This window comes from Haliaeetus leucocephalus, unplaced genomic scaffold (assembly GCF_000737465.1).
Source record: "Haliaeetus leucocephalus isolate CR32 unplaced genomic scaffold, Haliaeetus_leucocephalus-4.0 Scaffold616, whole genome shotgun sequence".
NCBI classification, from domain to species: Eukaryota; Metazoa; Chordata; class Aves; order Accipitriformes; family Accipitridae; genus Haliaeetus; species Haliaeetus leucocephalus.
The window spans coordinates 646,724-670,040 of NW_010973052.1; the positions used below are offsets into that span (position 1 = coordinate 646,724).

The following is a 23,317-nucleotide window of genomic DNA, read 5'->3' on the forward strand; positions in this document are numbered from 1 at the left end:
TAATTTCTTTATGTTTTCTAGGTACATGTAGTACACAAACACTATACACGTTATTTGTAGTAAGTGAGGGTAAGGGAACTGCTTGAGTGGTTGGCTATCTTAAAACAAATTAATGAAAACGTTACAAAGAAAACATGTGCTGTCTAAATATGCACAGACAGGTTTTAGTATTAAGATGAATAGTTGCCAGAATGGATTAGTATTCTTTACACATTATAGGACTAAGTAGAGACATTTGTTTATCTTACAGCAGGAACTTATCTGGATATTTTTGTAAGCAGCCATTGAAAAACTAAGCTATTGTCAAATCTCTGTTTTTTTCTTTCTGTCCTTAAGAGTTTGCGTTAATTTGACATAGTTTTCTTGTGGTAGATGGGAAAGTTTACTGTGAGTTGTTAGTAGTCACCTCTCCAATAGATAGGTAGCAAGTGGAGTTGCTTTACTGGTGGCTGTTAAGCAACATAATTAGAAATAAACACATAAGCAATTCTGCAAAACAGTGTGACATTAATTCTGATACATGTAATCACTTGGAAACATGGGTACTTATTAACTACTAACATTTCCATGTCATAAGCACTCTGTTTGGTTTCTTTCTTTACCTGTTCTCTGAACTGTAAAAGTATCTGAAGCCATTATTTCAGAAAATACCTGAAATCATTATTTATGAACTATCAAATACATTGTTCCTTCTGTTTTCCTTCATGCCTAAACAATAGTTAGTGGGAAATTCCCAGCATGTTTAGGACTATGTATAGCTTTGTTATGATAGAAATTGGCCTTAGGTCTCTTGTTGTAATATATTGTCTATTCTTTTGGTTCAGCTGTAACATAAGGTGTAAGTTTGTGTTTGGTTCTTTACTAAGGAGTCGCTAATCAGAAATATTTGTATACTTACCAGAAGTGATAAAATGACCATAACATTGTTGGGGCACTTGATACTGAGCTAATTGAACTCACAGTTAAGTTAGTGGGAGTATGTCCCCTGACTTCGTTGGATGATGAATGTTATGGAAGAGCCCATCACTCATATTTATACTATCAATAAGGTGTGTTTCTTGAAACTTTGTTCAGTATACACCCTTTGGATTTTAAATACTGTTTTAATTTAAATTGAAGACTTGCACTTCTGTGTACAACTTTTTTCTATGTGAAATGCATAAACATGCATATTTATGATGGGATAACACAAAATTATTTTTTTTTAAAAAGCAGACTTTAGCTTTTTAGATTGTGTTCATCTGCTCAATCCTGTCTGGTTCACAAACAGGAAGATTGATTCTGCCTCCAGTTATGCCAGTGTATATCAAGAGTCATTAAAGTAATAGAATTTGTTCTGTGTAAAATGTTTAGAAATGACATAAGAATCTTCCCATGTTTCATGTATTAATCTTGCTTCAAGTTATACTACCTGTGTACTAATGAATGTTTTGAAAAGGTCATTTTAATTCTCTGAAGTGTACATCCTAGGTCTTCCAAAATGGAGACACTGGATTTTCATAAAATTTGCTATCTTCTATGATATGGGAGCACCTGAAGAAAATGGAATAGACATGTTCCTAAGTAAAACCATTTTTGTTGAAGCTTTCTGTTTTAGTGTGTAGTTTGGAACACTGGGAGTTTCCAAAGAGGACTATGCTAGCGTCTCTCGATTCCTTCCATAAGCAGTTCAGAATGGATTCAGAGCATGTGCCAAAGTTTAGCTGTGCTTCCCTACTCCTGTGTCCTGGGGCCTCTTTGGTGTACTGGTTGCATTCTGACAGCGCAGCACTAATTTTAACTAAAACAGAAGGCAGTAAGAGATGAAGTCTTTGTCCCCTTCCTTTAGGATGTGATAAGTTCCCTTGTCTAACCTTTCACTTGTAAATAAAAATACCATTTTTCAAGAGACAATTTGATATGCATGTTATGAACTGGATTTTAATTCAAACAAATAGATGCATGCTGTTAAGCTTCTATTACCTTCCACCTCCTCTACTTTTAGATTGGTTTTTGCATATTGCCATTTTGTAATGCAGTTTCTCAGTGGTTCAGCAGTTTGATAGGCATGGATTTTCTTTTCATCCAGTGAAATTTGGTGCATCTCTTTTTCTACTGTTAAAGTATGCAACACCTCTACAAGTGAAAATATCCAGGTGATTTCTGGATGGTTTTTGGAGCAAAACCTTCTCCTTCCTTATTATTTCTTTAAGGTTGAAACATGTAAACTTTTTATTTTTCTTTGTTAGCAGAGTGATTTACCGTTTTTTTTCCCATCACCCTGCATCTTACTGTTCCACCATCATTTAAATCAGACCATAAGTATCAGTATCTTTATTGCATTTTTTTATCCCTTTTTTCACAAAGCCAAACTTGTTTGGCAGAAATAATGATCTAACAGGGTTTTCATCACCTTTGAGGATCTATTTAAAGCAAATGTGTTTCATGCAGCCACCTCTACATGGATTTGTCTTTTTATTGAAACTTGTAATATGGTAATTTATTGTCTTTGAGGGTTATTGTCTGTGAACCCCTGAAAGTTTGATTTTCTGTGTCTATATAGGTGCACTGCCAGACTGTTTCCATGAAAGAAATTTGAAGAGTTGCTACCTAGAGATCTGTATATTTCCATAGCCATGCCAGATGCAGTATCTGTGCTTACTTTGGGAAAGCAGTTCAGCTATTTATTTTTTTTCAGTTAGTGTTCTTCAAACCACTGCAGTATGGAAATAAGAATTGCAAATACTGAGAAAGAGGAATTATTTTTTAGAAAGTGAAGAGTTTTGCAAGTGTTGACATGTGGTTTTACAGTATTTGTTGGCATTTCACTCATCCCCTGAATTCTGTTTTCTTTCTGGTAAACAGGAGGAAGATATTACATTAGAGACTGTCAAAATAGAATTTAGCCATGAGACTGAAATGCCTTTATAGAACTGGAAAAAAGGAATTTCTGTGTGTAGTAATTAATTACTAGTGTTTTTGTTTCTGAGTATTAGAAAAAAGAAACAATATCCTTAATTAACATTGAATAGAAACTGTATTGTAGAGCCAGCTGGCTCAGCTGTCAGCATATGATAGAACAGTGGGAACTGAACCAGAAAACACTCTACGAGGTTACTGTAACCTAGAATTCATGGCAATAATTTTAATGGGTGGGTGCTGTTCATCTCTTAGTGAAGGGAGGAGGATATGGAGGGAGAAACTCTTAAGAATTTTCCATGATTGTTTCTTAGTTATATAAATAGTCAAAAAATAAAAAACTTATTCCGAAGACAGTTATAGTTTCCTTGTATAGATTAAAAGTGTAATGCATCACTACTGGAAAAAAATTAATGTTTCTGGTTAATTCTTTTTAAAAGATCAACAATTTTCTTTTTCAGGTCGAAAATTTAAAAAGTTTAACAAAATTAAGGTTGTGAGAACATTAGATGTCGCACTCCAGCAGCCAGCAGCCCTTCAAGATGAAAGCCAGTCTCTAACCCAAAGGCTGTCCTTTTCTCCAAATCAAGAAATACAGTTTGTTCCCCCAATGATAAGTGTTCTACGAGGCATTGAGCCAGAAGTTGTCTATGCTGGTTACGACAATACAAAACCCGAAACACCAAGTTCCTTGCTGACCAGTCTAAATCATCTTTGTGAGAGGCAACTTCTTTGTGTAGTCAAATGGTCTAAATTGCTACCAGGTAATGGCACTTCTTATATGTAGTAAATTCTAGTTAAGCAAATACGTCATAGGATGAGCAGTCAAAAGAGAATATTATTGTCTGCCTGTTAATTAATTCTTAACAAATTCTAAAATGATTAAGCTTCCACTTCATAAGTTAATATATCTGATCAAATACATTTTAATAGGAAGGTACTTTTGAAGGAATGCATCTAAATATTTAGACTCACTCCAAAACACAACAGAAGCCTAAAAGAGTTCCTGTCTGTGATTGTTATAGCAGCCTTTCCACCCCAAATCCTCCTACTCTATTAATCCTTTTGGTATTAAAAATTGTTTATATTTCTGCATATTCTTTATTCTTACTCTTATTAAAATGAATTTTTGAAAGCAACAGAGAAAAATTGTAATAAATAGTGCCAGTTAGGACTAAGTAGCTCACAAATAGACTGGTAATGAGAAGTAACTGAATTTATGAAGATCCAGACTGGATTCCAAAAAATATCCATGTTATGTACGTACGTGTGTTGTATGGTCATAAGGGCCTGATCCTGGGATATATAAAAAACAATATACTGAGTAGAAAGCCTGGAAAATACAGTTTCATGTGAGCGCAGTGTGACACTTCACTGCTGCAGGAAAGGGTAGTCCCTATCACTGCTCTTCCCCATTGCAGCTTGCGCTTGTCAGAACTCTTGGTTGAACTGATTCATCTCATTAAGTGAGAAGAAAACAAACCTTTTTTTTTTTGCCCTCTGTAGTTTTCTGATGGCTTCATGACCTGAACCAGTTCACTGAGGGGTAGCATGAATGCCAAAACTTGCTTGAAGGAGGTAACAGGGCCAGGTAATGAAGAACAGGACTGCTGCTTTCAGTGGCAGGAAGCTGTTAGATTGGCTCAGATAATTCATAGCAATCCTTAAAGTTATCAAAGAGTGAAAGTTATCAAAGGCAAACACACAACAATATGCTTCTCTTTGGTTAAATGCAAGAAAGATATTCATATGTGGATGTTTATTGTATTACAACTGTATTTCTTGTTAAGAACGCTGAAGTTCAAGCTATCTGTATTAAATAAGAGTTGGTTACAGTCATCATGTTACAAACTGTCATATTTTTACCAAAGGAAAATGAGATGCATTCCTATTTGCTGAAATAGTCACTTTTGACTGCTAAAGTGAATTTTGGTTTGATCATTTCAAAATATTGCATCAGAACAAAAAGACAAGAGGTTAACTATCAAAGTGAGATAGCCAGTTATTATATAAACTTGAGACCTATGTCCCCAAAAGCACTTGTCTTTGTAGGTGTTCTCAGTTTTATAGCTCAAAGTTTTAATCTCAGAACACCTACTCAGCTGTTGTCTAAGTGAAAATTATAAAGTATTTTAACTTTTAATTTAATTTCCAGGATTTCGGAATTTACATATCGATGATCAGATAACCCTCATCCAGTATTCCTGGATGAGTCTAATGGTTTTTGCAATGGGATGGAGATCATACAAACATGTCAGTGGTCAAATGTTATATTTTGCACCAGATCTGATTCTAAATGAGTAAGTAGACTCTGCTGTTGCATAATATGAATGACATTTTGAACTTATCTGTGTCAATGAGAATGTTACTTCATGGAGGCCAAGATTTCATTCATTGCTTGTTCTGTTTCAAAATTAACAGCAGAGGAAAGTTCTCTGATCATATTGAAGTTCAGTAACTTTGGGAAGGGTTTTGTGGGAATCCCAAATATTCTGTTGACATGGCCAAACAAAAGGTGTTCAAACAGTATTTTAATTATCTAAGAGAAAAATGAAAAAAAAATAAAATGATGCTGTCAGAAGATTTAGCTGAATTCATCTGAATAAGACATGAGTTAATGTTTAATAAATGGAACTAAGTGGTATTTTCTTTGGTCGTCGTTTGGGTGGGTTTCGGAAATACTAAATAGTCAGTTTTGACACTTTCTGATAAAACTCTGCTTTTCTAAAGTACGTTTCTTGTTAGAAAATTGTAATAATTAAGCAAGAAGGATTTTTAATATCAAGGATAAAATAAGTGAGACTTCTCCTTTCTGGCTTGAGGGGGGGATTGTTGGCTTACATTTTCCTTCACTATGCTGATTAATTCTGATAATCTTCATTTCAGCCTTTGACAGTTTTTCAGCTCTGCAAATTAATATGGTCAAAGCTGTAATTTTAGTTACTTTGGTTATAGTACATGGGAAGTTTCCAGGAACAGTAAAACGTAATTTAATCTCCCTATTTATTTTTCTGCAATACATTATTCTCAGTTATCTTTTCTTAAAATGCTAAAAGAACTACTATGAAGTGAGATGAAAGTTGAAGAGGTTTTCTTGTAAGACATATCTGTTTAAGGATTAAGAGGTGGATTTGCAGAAGATCTAGGCACCTGAATTTAAAATCCGTAGACCTGCAAGTTCTTGCCAGTGAAGTTCTTTGTAGAAAATGCTCGGTGGAGCAGGCCCTGTAGCTCCTGACCTTTTCTCTTCCAGATGACTGTAAATCACTGTGAGTTTGTAGAGTAATGAATTCTTTCCTCTCCCATGTGTATTAATTATGCTGTACAAATTGAAATACTTTGAAGGAATGAGATTGAGAGAACTTCTGACTGTATTCTGTCCCAGCATAGTCTGTGATACATCTCATGGTTACATTCAGAAGTAACACAGTGAGGTGGCTTTAGGCAGTAATGGCATGTCTTGGGGTATTACCCTGCATGTGGACCGCTGCTGCCACCTTGTGAAGACAACTTAAGTACCTTCTTCCAGACCAGGGTTGAGATTTGTGAATCCTGATTATAATCCCTTAGAGGCATCTTATTTGCATCTCAAGACCACCTACATCGAGAAGGAGGTGGACTGACAACATACCCTTCTCTTGGTTGTAGAACATCTCATCAAGGTCATATTAGAAATGTTATAAACAAAGAGTTAGACATGAAAAGTAACTGGCACACTAAATCATAGCTGCAACTATTTATTGGCAAATAAGTTAGCTTTTAGATCAGTAAAATGTAAGCAACTTCCTTATCTATGATGATGTCTAAGATTGTACTTTCACGATTGCTTTACACAGAAGTAACTGCTGAACACTGCCAAAAAAGTTAACTCCACCTGCCTCCCTGCCCCGGTCATGCATCCCCATGATTTCACTGAAGCTGGATCAAACACTATCTGGCTGCACTGTCAAACAGATAAGGAAATTGAATGCTTGAGAAATACCCCAGAAAAAGCCATTAATTACAAGGTGGAGGTGATCCCTGACCTGACTCACGATGTGGGAGTGCAGACACTAATGCCAGAATAGCAGGAGTGCACACCTAGAGCTGGGAAGAGAAAATGGAAATTCCTTCTACAGGGGCAACACACACTTGAGTTGTTTCAAAATGACCATGAAACCACAATCCAAAGATTGTTTCACAGCCAATCTGTCATTTAACAAACTGAGTTGTAGTGCTCCTTGGAAATGACTTGTTTGGTAGCATCAGTTTCAGACCAAGAAAGCCAGGAGTGTTAGTCTGACAAAGATTTTATGAATTAGTATTAAAACCCTACAAGGGTTTACTGTTACTTACACTTTGCAGTGTCTGAGAACATGAATAAGAACAGCATTTAAGCATACCCTGAAAGCTGCTATCACTCTTCATAGATAATAATTAGGAATAGAGACTACCAGAAAGGACTAGGAAGGGAGTTTTAAAGTAGATATAGAAGTAACCAGTCCATTCAGATCTAACATTAAATTTCTGTGTTTAAGTCATTTAAGAGCTGGTATGAGATACCAGATGTTGAACAAAGCTGAAATAATTTTCATTTAAGATAACAGCAACACTTTAAATAGCAAGGAAAAACTTCAATGCATTGAGAAGAGTCTTTTATTCATGGAAAATATACTCTGTTTTCATTGTTGAGGGTATTACCTGCAGTCAGGTTGGAATGCTGATCTGAACTTTGTAAGGGGCAGGGGGGGCAAAATTTAATCTTCTTGTTGTTATTTACCTAATTCATTTGGATTGGGATGCAACTTTTGTAAAATTAGCCCAAGTTACTGGATCTTCAGGTTAATGTACAATGAATTTAGTCTAGATTACAAACTTTGTAGTGCTATTGTTGCAGTCATTTCAGTTGAAAACTGCCTTCCTAATAAATATTTACAATAAAATATACTCCGTGTACCAAAATCTCAACAAGAAAAGCAAGATAGAAGTACTGCAAAAAACTAAACAGTTTTATGTATTTCCTTGTGTGATTTGTCCCATTTACTTCTGCAGGAGTTTAGATAAGGCTATATTAATGTCTAAGTTTACTTAAAAACTTTTTGTATATATTTACATGTAACATTTTTAACTGTTTAACAGCATAAAATGCTACAAAATTATATCATTGCTTTTAGCAGAACAATGTTAGACATGCAACAAAGTATTTTGATGCAGACATTTTTGCAAAACCTAAGAAATAGTTTTCTATAAACTTTCAAGTTTATCTTCAATTTTATGCTTTGAAATATTTTCAGAGAATGTAAAAATCTGTCAACCTCTAAAAGAAAATATTTGCTTCACATTAATCATTAGGGTGTTTTTAACTAATAAAACTCCTTCTTTTTTGGTGGTTAGCATTCAGCTTTGAAAGTCTCCGAGGTGTTTTTTTTTTTTTTCTGGGCAGCAGTAACAGATTAAACATCCAAAATAATAGCACATTCATTACAATTAAAAAACTAGTGTAGGTACAAAACAGTCAGAAAATTGTTTATGTGTGTAACCTCTTTCTTTAATTTCTGCAATGTGGTAATTAAACTGCTAACAAGGCACTTCCTTCAAACAATTAGTACTGGAGCCCTTCCTTTTCTTTATTTTCTTTTTTTTTGTTTTTTTTTTACCTTTTCTGGGTGTAAGACAGAGGATGAAAGAATCATCGTTCTATTCCCTGTGTCTATCCATGTGGCAACTCCCACAGGAATTTGTCAGACTTCAAGTTAGCCAAGAAGAGTTCCTGTGTATGAAAGCACTGTTACTTCTCAACACAAGTAGGTACTTTTATTTCTTTGAAATATATCACTAATAAAAGAGTTTTGAACCATGTTGTTTAACTTGACAATTGCTAAGCTATCTGGCTTAACAAATGGAAACTTCTTTAGGAGGAATGTTAGTATTCCAACACCTAAAAATATTTTTTCTAGTGTTTATAAGGAACAAGTAATTTGTGATGCATTGTTGATTTTATTCTGTATAAAGACACTGAGGAAATGTTGGATGCCTTTTGATAGATGGCTATACTATATTACACATTTTCAAATCAAGTGTGCAGTGTTTCTGCCTGGAAGCTCTTCAGCTTAAATGACTATACACAGACAAAAAAATGTTACAAGCATTAGAAATGTTATTTAAAAATATTTTATAAATTGTCAGGACTGAGGGCTTTATCTTGGCCAAGAACTTAAAACATGCTTACTCAAAGGAATTAGGGAGGTGGACATGGCACACAATACTAACATTTATTCAACTTTATATAGTTATAAATAGGTCAAGTTTAGCACAGACATAAACAAATGGAAATGTTTTTCTTTGGTTTGTTTCTCTAGAACAAAATCTGTGGTCACTTTTAATTATACACATCTGTTAAGGAATCCAGCATACAGCTGCATTCCACTTTAAATGGGAAGTGTGGTAGTTGATGAAGTTATCTTCCAAAACCTTTTCTAAAATACTAAAATGTACATCTGCTGCAGCCCTAAGTGTTAGTTATGAATCCCCAAATAGAAAGTTTTAAAATGGTGCAGGTGCTATTAGAAATGAGAATAAGCATCTCTGAGAAATGTAATTGGAAGAATGTTGAAGTTTGGTTCTCTACACACTTACGGAGTCAGAGGAGAGATGTGCAAATCCTGCATAACCTCCTTGTTGGTTGTACAAAGTTTAGTAAAAGATAAGGAACTAAAATTTATTCCCTCTTAAGCTGTACTTTGCTGGTATTTGCATAAGCTCTTGCTTAAAAAAAACCCTTGGTGTCAGCAGAGCATAAGCAGTAAAGATTAAATTTAGCTCATATGAACATAAAAATTACTAAAATAATAGTAAAATACTATATACTCTGCTAAAGCAATAAAAATAATGTGGACAACAATCCCTCTCTGATAGAACTCCAGTTGCTTTGTTGGAATCTGAATATATTCCTATTTTAAATGTTTTCCACCTTGTTATCATCACAAATGAACGCCCTTGTCTATTACCTGAACCTCAGAGGGAAGTTTTAAATTTCAGTGAAATTTAGATACATTTGTGATATTCCAGCTATCCTTTTCTGTCCCAGAAAGTTCAAATCAAATTCAAAAAACTGTTACAGTGGTCCAGTCCCTCTCATTTATGAGTGCATTAATTTAACAATATTCAAGCTACCATTCTTTATGAACTGCGTTGCACTCAAACTCATTTTTAAGGTGAAATGTTTATATATATTCAAGAAATTAGTTTTTTTTTTTAAAAAAAAGGAAGTATTTCTACCTGTGCTGATGAGTTTTGCTTTTCATTCTGTCCTGCACTTATTGTCCTATAGGAAAAAACAATTTGTCAGATCTTTGGGAAAAGGAACACGCCTAACCGTTGTTGCTGAGACATTTAGTAAACATTTGGTACTGTATAAATATAATTCCACAAAACTATTTTCAAAAAACCATATAAACTCATTGTTGCTATAAAGTGGTTTTAAAGACTACTTTTATTTTAGTCATGGTATTCACCTTAATCCTCTTCAAATGTGAAAGTATGGCCATTTCAAGCTTTCATATACTAACAGTAAATCAAGCCTGAACTTTTAGTCTCTTATTCTGTCTTCTGTTTGATTTATTGTTTAGATAAACTGATTTTTACTTTTTATATAATTTTGGAAAAACAGTAATTTGTATTAAACATAACTAAATGTCAGTCTTGATAGATTTTTAATTCTGAATGGACCCCCCAGCCTAAGTTTTAATATTATTTTTGATTTTACAGTTTTTCCATTGAGTTTGCTGTGGCTTAGATGTTTTCTTTATATTGTACGTGTGACAGCTTTAAAGCTGTCTTGAAAGCAGAATTAGTCTTTGCAAAAAGTGGACAAACATTTTTATTTTCTGCAATTGTTTCCATTTTACAGGTCCTTATTTACTGTATGTAACAAGCTGTGTTGTAGTAGTGCCCCGTAAGTTCTAAATAGAGCTCCGTCTTGCAGAGGCCATATCCATCTAGGAACTAATACTATGAATAGTTCAAAAAGACTATGATTTAAGAAAGTAGGGCTATGCCAAAAAAGAGAGAAGTAAGCATATAGCAAGTTCAGTTCTAGCTCTAACACTTTCCAGACTTTTGATTTAGAGGAATTGCAAAATCTTATTGCATAAGATTTTGGCTGGGTTCTTCCCACTGATTAAAAGCATCCGCATTCTTTACACATGTTCAGGGGGAAGGAACATTTGAGCTACCTGTGCTTAAGTTGCATTTGTGCATGTAAGACATTGTAATTCTTCACTCAAAAAAATAGCTTAGTGGAACTTTTTGTGATTAGACGGGAACGTGACTGTGCTTTTGCAGAATTCTGGGGAAACAGGCCATTCATTGCTGGAAGAGATCTTTTAACTTAATTCACAAGGGAAATGTAAGGACTTAATCGCTGTTTTAGAGACGTAAGTCAAGGATAGCATCCACCTAACCCTAAATTCCATCAGAATGTGACTTTATATGAAGAAGACTTCATAGCCGTCTGTAAATCTGCTGTTAAGACATACCCAGAACCATCCAGGTTTTGAAAATAAAGCTATTCTTTTTCCATGACATAAATTTTCCCCACTGTGAGTATTCCTCCTTGCATTACTCCTAAGCACGTTGCATTCTCCACAAACCAGTACTTGTCCCTTCCATTCAGACCCTTGACGTAGGTGTGACAGGCACGCTATCAGATGCCTCCTTTGTCTGTCTGGACTTGAGAGGCCATACTGAGTCAAACCAAAGGCCCACCTCATCCAGCATTTCATCTCCATCAGCTGCTAAACGAAAGCTAACATGGCATCCCTAAAAGCTGGATTATTATTATTTATGGTGTTATAAATGTACTTTCTGTGGAAGCAGTCACAATTTCTATTCTCTATTTTTATTTTTGTTTAAATTCTGTTTTAGTTAGGAGTCAGACCCTGACTTCCATAGCCCAGCTTAGTGTTTAGACACTTATCTTTAAGGTAAACTTTCTATTTTCTGCATGCATGTCTCCCTTCTTACCCCAGACATTCAGTTGTCTGAGGAGACACTGAGCAAGAGACAACCTCGGCAAATGGGATCATTTCCTCTCTTGGGCAGTCTCCTACAAAATAAGAGACTTCTGCTTAACTCAGGTAGAATAGAGATTTGAACTTCTGCCTTGTCAGCTCTGGCTGGGCTCAAGGTGAGGGAATTTTAATTTTAATATGTTTGCCTGAAGTGTCTCCCCTTACATTTTTCTGAGGAACCAGACGTGACTTAGACAACTGGTTTCAGAACAGGGTTTATGATTTCTGAGTGGAAAGCAGGGCTGCTGTCAGTGCAGGGTTTGCTACCGAATTCTCTTTCAGGGAGTGGGTTTAGGTCCAACCTCTGTGCAGCCATCTCCTTTTTGGCTGGCTTCTCTTTTAATTCCCTTCCTAGGTGTCTAGTGCATTGTACAGAGTAAGTACACACATTTATTTATGTTTTAATTCCAGAAAGTGACAAATCACCTGAAAGTTATGTGTTACCATATTGAGTAAGTCAATGTCATTATGAATCAAGCTTCAATTTTTTTTTTTAAAGAGATTCAAATGAAATCCATTGTGGCCTGATATTAGTCATGGTCTGATACCGTATTGAAGATGTACTAGATACCTAGGTAACTAGCAGGTGATTTTTTAAACTATGTGAGCTAGTCCCCATGACATTCTTTTAGCATCCATGGACAAAAATAAGCATCTCTACAGAATTATTAATTTCTTTCTAAGGATACTTCTAAAACAGTGAACATGCCTTGTGCCCAAGACTTGCCTGAGTTTTCCCCACCCCCAGATGGAGTCCCTATACTGTAAAATATCTAAAGTTTGGTGAAGTGAATCCTTCTCCTCCTGCTTGCTGTCAGAATACGAAATGTTAAATGTGACATTGCAGTGTGAAATGTCATTGGCAAGAGAGAAAGGAAGGGGGAAGAAATTTAACAGCTCTTTCAAAACCAGTATGCTTGAAACAAGACTATGTTTTAATGTGTGATTATTATAGCGAAGCAAGGACTTAGATTTGTTTGCCAGATGGGAATATTTTTTCGAGTTTCATTTCTTCAAGTTTTTCATTTCTTAGTTGCCTTTGACAACATAAATTATAAGACTAGTGTATTACACTCTGCCATGTCAAGGAAGGTAGAGTCTAGAGCTTACACCTGTTTCCTTACAATGCTACCAACACTTATCATCATTGATCAAATACGGTCTTATCGCTAGCAGTCACAAACAGGTTCATTTCTGAATGTTCTCTCCATGTCCTCATTTTGGTCCTCACGGATGACCATTAAGAGAAGAGTGAGTTCAACTATTTGGTCCTCCTTGCTAATTTCTCTAAAAAGCTGTTCACATTTAAGACTGGTAGTGCATCTGTTCTGTTAAGTGAAAGTGGTCCAAACAGGAGGCCTGAGCCCTGGATGCTTTATTGTCTACACTGCTTAAGAGTTGTTAGTTCATTCCTTGACTCCATTTTGAAGCACTCCAGCTAGACCTCTGTAACATAAATCTGCTGTGAAGAGGGCTGACCCTCAGCAGTGTAAACATGAGCCAGTCCATAACACCTTTCCTCAAGGACAGGAGTGCTTCTTTTGGCCATCTTATTTTCAGCAGACAGGTGTAGCTGAAGCTTAAAGCTATTTCTAGACATCAGCAATTAAGAGAATTGACTGATTATCGCCAGTATAGCCTTTTAACTAATTGTATCACTGTTTCTGGAGTAACTGTTGAACAGGAAGAAGTACCTGGTGTATAACAATTAATTGCACTGCACAGCGTGAAATAGTATAAAGTGTTTCTGTACTTTAAATTTCTCTCATTGCCTTCAGAATAAATTGCAACACAAGTGTTACTTTCTTTTTAGTTCCTTTGGAAGGTCTAAGAAGTCAAAGCCAATTTGATGAGATGAGAACAAGTTACATTAGAGAACTGGTGAAGGCAATTGGTTTGCGCCAGAAAGGCGTTGTGGCCAACTCACAACGTTTCTATCAACTTACAAAACTGATGGATTCCATGCATGATGTAAGTTTACTTGTTAGTGTGTTTTGCTTTTTATATGTGAAGGAACTAGTATTTCTTAAAAGTAATTTTATGGAAAGTGGCTAGTCAACATTTCAAAACAACAAAAGAAAAACCCCTACATTTGTTCTTTAGTGTGTATATTTGTGTAAATAGCTATATATTCAGCATCAATATATATTGTTTATATATTACATGGTATACAAGATTTAAGTATTTGAGAAACATGCATTTGAATGCTACAATTTTGTTTCATTATTTCTGTAAGGTAACTAGTACAGTTCTGGGTTTTGGTAGGGGGTGGTGTGTATGTATGTGTGCATCTGCATACACGTTCATGAAAATATTTAAATTATGCAAAGAATAGGCCATTCAAGTTGCAAAGTAAGGCTACTAAGAATTAGAGAAAGACAACCAAGATTGGTTCTGCAACCTTAATTCAGCTAGTTTTATGTATATAGTCTATGCCATTTTTTCAGTATCTGTCTATATTTGGGAACTGCGTAATCTTTGAGAACTCTAGTGCTGATATCATAGAGATTCATAAGCATGTTAAAATATGCAGCTGATTCCTTTCCACATCTCTGAGAATCCGGCATGTACCCTATTGGCTTAACATCCATTAAAACTGAGGAACGATGTTTCGTATAAACCTTTGCCCATGTGAACATTGTTTTCTAATGGCTTGTGTATCTCTACAAGAGAGGCAAAAAGCAGAGGTACAGGGCCATACCTGATGGTTTTAGCAAGTGCTGGGGAAGTGGCACTAAGATAGTGTAGGAAGAGCACTTTTGAGTTCGGTGCTGGTTGTGAAAGGCTCGCAGGGAGTTCAAGGAAGGATGGGGTCTGTGCATGTTTTTATTCTGCACTCAGCAAATCTGCATTTTATTTTAACTGTTCATGAATAAATTAATTTATTCACCTAAAGCCTTTCATTGTCACTAATTCCCCCTTCTGTTTGGGAAAAAAAAACCCTTCAAGGATCCCATTTATGGGAGTTAAGAGAGGTAACAATATTGATAATTAAGTGGTTCACCAGGTGGTCTGGAGTCTTTTGATCCACTCCACAAACATCTCCATCAGCTTTTGCTATCTACAGAACTTACATTCACCATTTAGCTATTACATCATCTCAGATACCAGCAAAATGAGAATGAGACAAGTACAAAAAGCATCCTTACATAGCAAATTCTGAAGGGAGGATATGGAGCTTAACTTTAAGTATTTACTGGTAGTCAGGCTGCAGTTGTCACTTGGGACTGTCAGTGCTAAACCCTTCCCTGGAGTTCAGTCAGTCACCTTTTACTTGCAAAAAGTCCTGACCAGTATACCAGCTACCTCATAGTAGCCCTGTGCTCAAGGAACCTCTATGGATCAGTCTTGCTTGGGATAAAAGGTCTTCCTGTGTTACCTGGAGTAACAGTTTGCAATCTGAGTGTCAAAGCATCCAGAGGAAAACTTTTGAGTACTGGGCTGTAGAGTCAATTTCTTCATTGCAAATACTTAAAGTAATAGTAAAATGAGTGAGTGAGACTTGCTGCAAAATACCCAGCAAAGTGATGGTTAGGGTAATTTTTGGTCTGTAGGGTATCTTCATTCAAGTCCCTGTTTCAGCTCGGGCTGATACAGTGATGGGAGATAGAAGGAAAAGATAGATCATCACACTGGAGAGGCTGTGTGTCGTTAAAGCCTAGGGTAGCAGAAATAGTATGATATCTGACAACATGAAGGTCACTGGTCTTAAAGAAAAACTTCTGTAAAATTGGAACTTCTCAGAAAAGATAGAAGAGGTGAAACAGTCATATATATTGAACAGTTGCTTTCAAGGGATGAGAGCCTATGGATTTTAACATTTGCAGCATACCCAGATATGATCATCATCAGTACCATGGAAAAGCTCAGAAGTAAATAGTAAATGCTGTCCCTCAGAGCACGGTTTGAATAGCATTATAGTGAACAAGGCATTGAGACATGGGTTGAACATGAGAATAAAATGAAAGATTCAATACTTGTTTAGTGATTGCCATTGTTCATGGTGCATGTCATGAGTGAGGATGATACTACTTTATAATATTAGTGGGGCACTGTTTTTCTATAACATGCCATTTAGCTATATTTATGATTTTTGCCATGGGAGGATATTTTAATAGGGAGTGGCAAGTACCCTCGTTATTGATTCAGGGAGTGACAGAGGAAGGTATATAATGGTGTCAGCTGATGGATGTATGAGATAAGTGATTGACAGCATGTTTATCTGGCTGCATTACTGTTAGCCTGATTTATCATGTTTGTATTTTATTAAATACAGCTAGTGAAACAGCTCCATCTCTTCTGTCTGAACACATTTCTCCAGTCCCGTGCACTGAGTGTTGAATTCCCCGAGATGATGTCAGAGGTGATTGCTGCCCAGCTACCCAAGATTCTGGCAGGGATGGTGAAACCTCTTCTCTTTCACAAAAAGTGAATTGTCTTTTCTCTTATCATAGAGATGATTTCCGGGTCATTTTTTGTTTGTTTATTTTGGTCAAGATTTTGCAATGTCAGGACTTCAGTATATTTGTCATACTTACCCTGCCTACTGCTTTATACTTGTAACATACACAAGCCATTTAAGCTTGATGTACATATTGTGAATTCCTGATTCCTTAACTGCAAAAATCACAACAGTCATAAGAAATGTTTTGTAAACTTGGCTAGTTGCTTTTTAGATATGCATAAGAATGACAGTAGAGTTTTCAGATTTCTAAGAACAGTTATCTTATACATTTTTCTTACATATTACACACTCTCAAATTTCTGACATGGTGTAAACTTCTTACTTTAGTACCTTGTGTGCATGGGTACATGTGGGCATGTGCGTAAGGCAAGATTTTGGAGGAATTAAAATAAATATTGCCCACATTTTCTCATGGATATTTCACATTTTATTAACTAACCTGCCTCACAGAAATATCCTTTCAAAGTCAGCTGTCCTGGATTAAGTAGACATCGCTGCAATACCTTCATGAGTAACTAAAGTGCTAGGCACAAAGTATACATTCATACTCTTGTCTGTGCTCATACTGCATTGAAACTCTTGAGTTCAGCATACCTGTTTTTGCACCATTCTGTGCAGCTCTCCTTCAGAATCGGAAAGCCTAGGAAAATTTCAGTGTATATTACACCAGAAGTAATGTGTATGCAAACCCACTAAGCTTTGTTTTGTGCAACTTTCCTTAAGAGTTTGGCACTTATTAAAGCTAAATCACTTAGCGATAATCTTAAATTAATCAACTTCAAAATTCTGTATTTCAGAAGCTTTAAATAGAGATGTTTTCACTGACTACAACTCTTAATAATCTTAATGTTTTGGATTCCAATGCTGAATACTCAAACAGCCATTAACAACAAATTACAGCGAGATTAAATGCAAAAAGAAATGGAAAATATGACTGCAAACATTTTGATACACATCAGGCTCATTTCAGTAATATTTAGTGGAGCTACATATTTTATATTTTAAAGGCATGCCATGATAATTGGTATATCTATATATACCATATATAGATATAGTATATAATGGGTAACTGTAAAAGAGGAATTGGACTAAATTAGCTTTATATGTTCAAAAAAATTGTCATGTTTTACCATGGAAATGAATATTTGACTGAAAAATTATCATGTGGTGGTGTTTGTTCCTTTGATATGGATATGAAGCAACTCATGCATTTAAGGCAGTAAATTGTTGATATATTCAAACAACAGAGAAATGGATAAAGCCCAAGAAGAATTTATGGGTTTATTAAAATACAACAAATTTTGCCAGTCACTAAAAATGATACTCAAATTCTCTAACAGTGTAGGAAATGGTGAGTCTTACTTGGGTACTTGCTGGCCATATGCTTTTGCTCTTCCCCATTACATGCTGGATGCATCCATCCTGTGATAGTGTACTGTTGATAGGGTGTAGCTTGGTCTGTATAGATATGTCCTTGTCACGTGAACAAAGCCCTGTGGGACATAAGTTCAGATTAAATCAGGGTGCCCCTCATTAAAAGTATACGTGACGTTACTTGTTCATAAAAGCTATGTCCTGATTCTAGAAATAATGGACAACTAACAACTAAAGGTAGATCTAAAAGTATCCTTACTATTTATCATTTCCTAAAGCAAATCAAGAAGTTGTTACATTACGACTGGGGATAAAAACCTTTTTTTGAGATTCCCACATATTAGTACAAAACCCACTACAGTTGCTGCAAAGATGCAGCCCTGGATAAAATGGTATAAGCAGACTTCTGTGTTAGATGACTAGGTCTGTCATGCCTAAGTGCCCAGAGACAAGCAATTTCTTTCATATTCAATACAATCTGACTTTTACCTGTGATCCTTAAAGCAATTATGTTTTAATAAATAACACAGAATTCATTATTTCTACATATTGAAGTTTTGTTTTCTTTATTTTTCTTTGTATTTGCATTCAGTAGTAGTGGGGCTTAGTAAAAAAGTCCATTTCAACCATTCCATTTTTGTGTAACAACATTTTCATGCATTCTTTGGGAGTTTAAGCATTGCCACGTGATTTACCATTGAATAAACAGACCGTCTATGTTACGGTTTAAACTGTTAACAGAAACTGCCCACACTAAAAATTATTCCTCAACACCCTAATTCTGAAATTAGAAAAAGGAGCAGGCAGTATGTTTGCCTTAGGAATGCTCCGGATCAGCCTACATCTGCCTTCTACTCAATCTCTAAAATTGGTTCCAAGTGGCTGCTATGTCACCATGTCCCATAAATATGGCAGATTAGTCTGAAATGCTCTATATTTGTCTCAAAGGCATAATCAAAAAGCAAGAAAAGAAGTCTTTTGGGAATAGATAACAAAGATTAAAAACATTTTCAGATTGTATTTCTTAAAGATCTCTAACTCATAGGAAAAAATCCCAGAACTTCATGGTCACGATAGATTCACTACGTAAGACAGAACACATTTGGCTAAATGTGGCTGCTATATGGATTTCAAAGTCCTTTGTTACATGATTGTCTGAAGTTTGAACAAACTAGTTTAATTTGAGAACTTCCAGCTTTGAGCCCAGTTAATAAAATTGCCTTTAGGCTCCATTTTGATACCGTCATTTGCTCTGGATTACACAGACACCATGAACACTGATCAAAACACAAAATTGTTTCCTTCCCTATAGAAATCTCATGTACTGTGACTTTTCAGCGCTGTGGCAATGTCCAGAGAGCCATCAGCAAACTAGTTTTTTCTTTCAGTATTTTAGAGAGCATGAGGCTTTTTAGTTGTCTGTATTTCTCTGCATTAATATTTGTTTAAAGATTAAGGGTTTTTTTTGACCTGAGCTTTACAAATAGGTTAAACTAAAACATCTTGTAGTGCTTCTCAATATACTGAACAAGGCATAACAATGCTGGATCTTATGTTGCATTTTGCACACTAGAAATAAGAGGTTTTGGTAGATGGACTTTTTTGGGTTTTGACATTTATGATGGGCCTGATTACATATGAAAGGTATGAGACCTTTTGCACTAATTAGAAGGCTTGCCATCTTCTGCAGATTGCAGATATAACTTTCTGTCTGAGCTATCACTGTAAGTTCTTCATCTTACACTAAATAATGCAATCTGTGCCTGAAGCTAAGCCTCTGCTATTCTGTACAGTTTAGGTATTTTTGACCCAAGGCCTTTAGCATTGCCTTCTGCTAGTACGTCAGTGAAGCAAACCAACCAACCCATGAAGTCAACTGTTTCCTTTGAGCTCTACTGTCATTATTCAGCTTTGTGGAGGCATCACATTTATAGTTTTTAAAGACTGTTTTGGAGGTTGAAGTGCCTGGCTGTGGCAGCCCAGCTGTGCTTGGAGAGCTGTGACAATGCAACGTGGAGAAGAGTCCTCTAGCCCCGGCAAGCTGTCCTACTCTTTCCCACCAAGTTGCTTCACAGTTGTACCTGCTGTGCTTGAAGACATACAAAAGGTCAAACACTTGGCTTATGTTTTCAAAGATCTTAGCTGGATCAACAGTTTTGACCAGCCTTTAGGGAAGAGGGAATGTGGGTTCATTAACACCTAGTCTGTGACAGAGGGAAATGTAGTCTGAGAAACTTTCCATTGATTTCATGGCGCTTCGGAATAGTCTGGTTATATGTGTGCATAATAAACTGAAGCTTAGGTGGTTCTGAGCTCCAGCTGTTCCTTGAGCTGCACTGCATTTATGTTTTCTTGTTATTTCTACAGTAGAGAAAAACTTAAGGTTAGTTTATCCCTAGAGCAGGAGAGGATGGGGCTACGCTCCACCCGTGCAGCAGTGCAGCTCCAAGCTCACATTTCTTGCCTGACGCTATTTGTGGCACGCTGACCTTTCTTTCCTTCCGATAAGTCAGCTTGCAGCCGCAGAGCCAATATCCAAAGCCCTCCCAACTTTCCATGGCTCAAAAGCCTGTGTGCATACTGCCAGGCTAGACTGTCAGCATTGCTGGATTTACTGGTTTGTACTGCTTTGTGTCATGATGACCTGACTTGAACAGAGGGTTTGTTTTTAATTTAGTTCTCTTTTCCCCTTTGGAAGATGAAAAAAAAAAGACATATTTTAGGATTTTTGTGTTTTAGAATTTATGAGGGTTTTCTTTTTCAATGAATGCTATTAATTTATTAGATTGACGTTATTTGCATGCAGAATGGTACTGTAGCTTCTCAGATGCTTGGACAGAAACATGCAGTAAAAGGTGACTGCATGAATAATAATAACTAAGTTAAAATTTAGCTGGCTGTTTACCTCAAAGAGAATATAGTCCTCAGAAAATAATCCTTCAGTGCTTCTGGAACTAATGCAGCAGTTGCATAACTTCAAATACACGAGCAGTGCTGCTTCTTTGATGTATTTTTTTGCTCGCATTTTTTTCCTGGGTTGGGCTCACAGTGCTCTGTACAAGGTATTTAAAGTATATAAAGGATATCCAGGAGGGGTGAGCTTTCATTTAATACTAGTTTATCATTTAAAACTGGCAAGATTTCAGTTTCTTGCCAGTGTGGGGTGTGCTTATTGTAAAAATACCATCACAAGTCTTTTAGTCATAGATCATGTTTTTCTGACCATGAAAACTAAATTACCCTTTCACCTCTGCAGGTACAATAGTTCCACCAATTTAGCATTCAGGCATTTCAGTGAGGAAGTTCTCACAGTGTCATTTAAATAGTCTCACTCTATTGCATTTTCCCACAGCTCAATTTAAATACCCACCCAGCCAGTTTAGTACTAAAATGTCTTTTTCTATGTTGAGGAAAAAGAAATATATAATTGACAGGTATCCAGAACTCTGCGTCAGTGAACTCCACAACTGTGGGCATAATAAATATCTTTGCCATCAAGTCAGAAATAACTGGACAGACCCAGTGCAGAGACCTTTGGGTTACACAGGTGAGACTTACATGAACATCACTGTAAGTTGCTCATTCCATCTTGGATGTGCAGTTTTCACATATGCCTATTTTTCATGTACTCGATAAAAACAGAGTAATGCTTTTACACTTCATACCCTGTATTGTTGGTTTATGCCCAGTCTGAGACTCTAAGCTGCAATACTTCCAGTTGAGAACAATGTTTTCATCATAGTGCTGTTCAAAAAACCTGATTTATTCTGGCAGGTCCATTGTGGCTATACAGAGCATGAATTACGAAAACACCAAACAGACATATACACGGCAGCGTGCATTCAGAAAGGTGTGTAAATGCTTTTACTTAGAGTACTTGAAAAAGAAACAGTGATCTGCAATCACTGAGCAGTTTTAAAAGTAAACTTTGTTTCAAAGGAGTATATGATTATATTACATAGTGCCTGAATAAGGCTGATTGTATACTAAAGTTTAGTAGGATCTCTAATTCATTTCCAAAAGAAGGAAGCTCCAAGGAGTCTTATATAATCTTTGAAAATCATAAATCCATAAACTTTATAAATGCCCCTAAATGGAGACACATTGGTTTAAAAGGCAGTTGATTGCAGCTATTACCAAACATATCTAAATGTAAAGTTAAAGCCATCACTACAAATAGTAGTGTTTCACACAGTACTTCTTCTGACAGCTAAGGAACACGATGCACGCATAGCCGAAATGCTTAGTTTAAGGTCACACACACGGAAACACAGGCAGATGCCGTTACACTAGCACCCTGCGTCCAACTCGAGCCAGTGTGTGTGTGTGCATGCACACAGACAGCTTAGTATTTGTATAAATGCATTTATAAAAATAGCATCGTAATTCACTTCAGGCATCATCATGAATCAAAAGCAGTTTGAGTGGAATGAGTTTTCACCTGTAGCTCAGAGAAAGTTAGGATTGCAACTTAAACGTTCAGTGAAGGAACTGAAATGTCAGGGTGGCTGTCTGTTACAGATAGAAACCTTCCTTTTGTTAGAAATATTTGGAGATGTTGTATCATCTGAAATGTGGTATTTCCTTTCCAGAATAGTGACAAAGATATCCATAGAGCAATTAATGTGTTCCCAACTGTTTTCCCAGGTCCCAGCACCATTTGTAACAGTAAAAGGTGGATTTTGCTGGTCCATGTAAGCATATTCTTTTATAGACAAAGTACAACAGACTTGACAAAAAAGATGCACTATTAAACAGAAGAAATGTGACAGCAGAATCTGATAAAGTTTCAGATTACTTGAAATGCCCAAGGAGTCAGGGTGTGGCAGCCATGGCCCCACGGGGTCTATCATGATGGCATTACACACAAGGGATAAGAATATCATCTTCTGGGACTGTCATCACCGCACATCACGGGCTGGCCAGCTGAGGTTGACAAGGCTTTTCACTTAAAAATTTAATTGGAAGTTTTGTATCCCAAAGCTCAGCTTAAAATAGAGTCATATTGTGCACTGGCCAATTCACTTCTTACAATAATTTTACACAAAAGCATCTGCATTGGATTTGCTGTTATATGTGGTTTATAGTGATGGCTACAGCCAGCTTATATTTTACTGGCAGACAGAAATGGCTACTCTTTCTCAAGCTTTGTAATACAGCTCATGTGTCTTATTTGTCTGCTCACAAAGCAAGGCTATCTGACATTAAAAAAAAATAAAAACCCAAACCTCTGAACTTCTGAAAATAGTACTTTAGGAAGATTTTCATTTAAAGTATCCTTAAAGCGTTCCCTGAAGATAGCCATTAATTTTAAGAAAAATTACATGACAGAGAAAAGCACAACCTAAGGGTTAAAAACCAGGCTGGGGACTCTTGCAATACATGATCTCGTGCAGTTTCTGAATTTCACACAACCTCTGCATCCCAGTTCCCTTATTTGTAAAATGTTTGTTCTCCCCTCCCTCCCCTGCCTTCAACACACTTTCTTTCCCAGGGATTACTTGGATGTGTAATGCATTAGCACTTTGTT

The 23,317-nt window shown here is 36.2% G+C and overlaps 1 protein-coding gene across 1 annotated transcript in view; it reads left to right on the plus strand.

Moving 5' to 3' along the window:
- Window positions 1-16,380, plus strand: part of PGR (progesterone receptor) — a gene marked incomplete at its 5' end in the record, with an annotated part of 36,779 nt that extends 20,399 nt beyond the window's left edge. The window contains 5 exon segments of the mRNA XM_010578258.1: window positions 3,360-3,662; window positions 5,054-5,198; window positions 8,551-8,681; window positions 13,762-13,919; window positions 16,225-16,380. Coding sequence (XP_010576560.1) covers window positions 3,360-3,662; window positions 5,054-5,198; window positions 8,551-8,681; window positions 13,762-13,919; window positions 16,225-16,380 — 893 coding nt within the window.
- Between the last annotated feature and the right edge of the window lie 6,937 nt (window positions 16,381-23,317).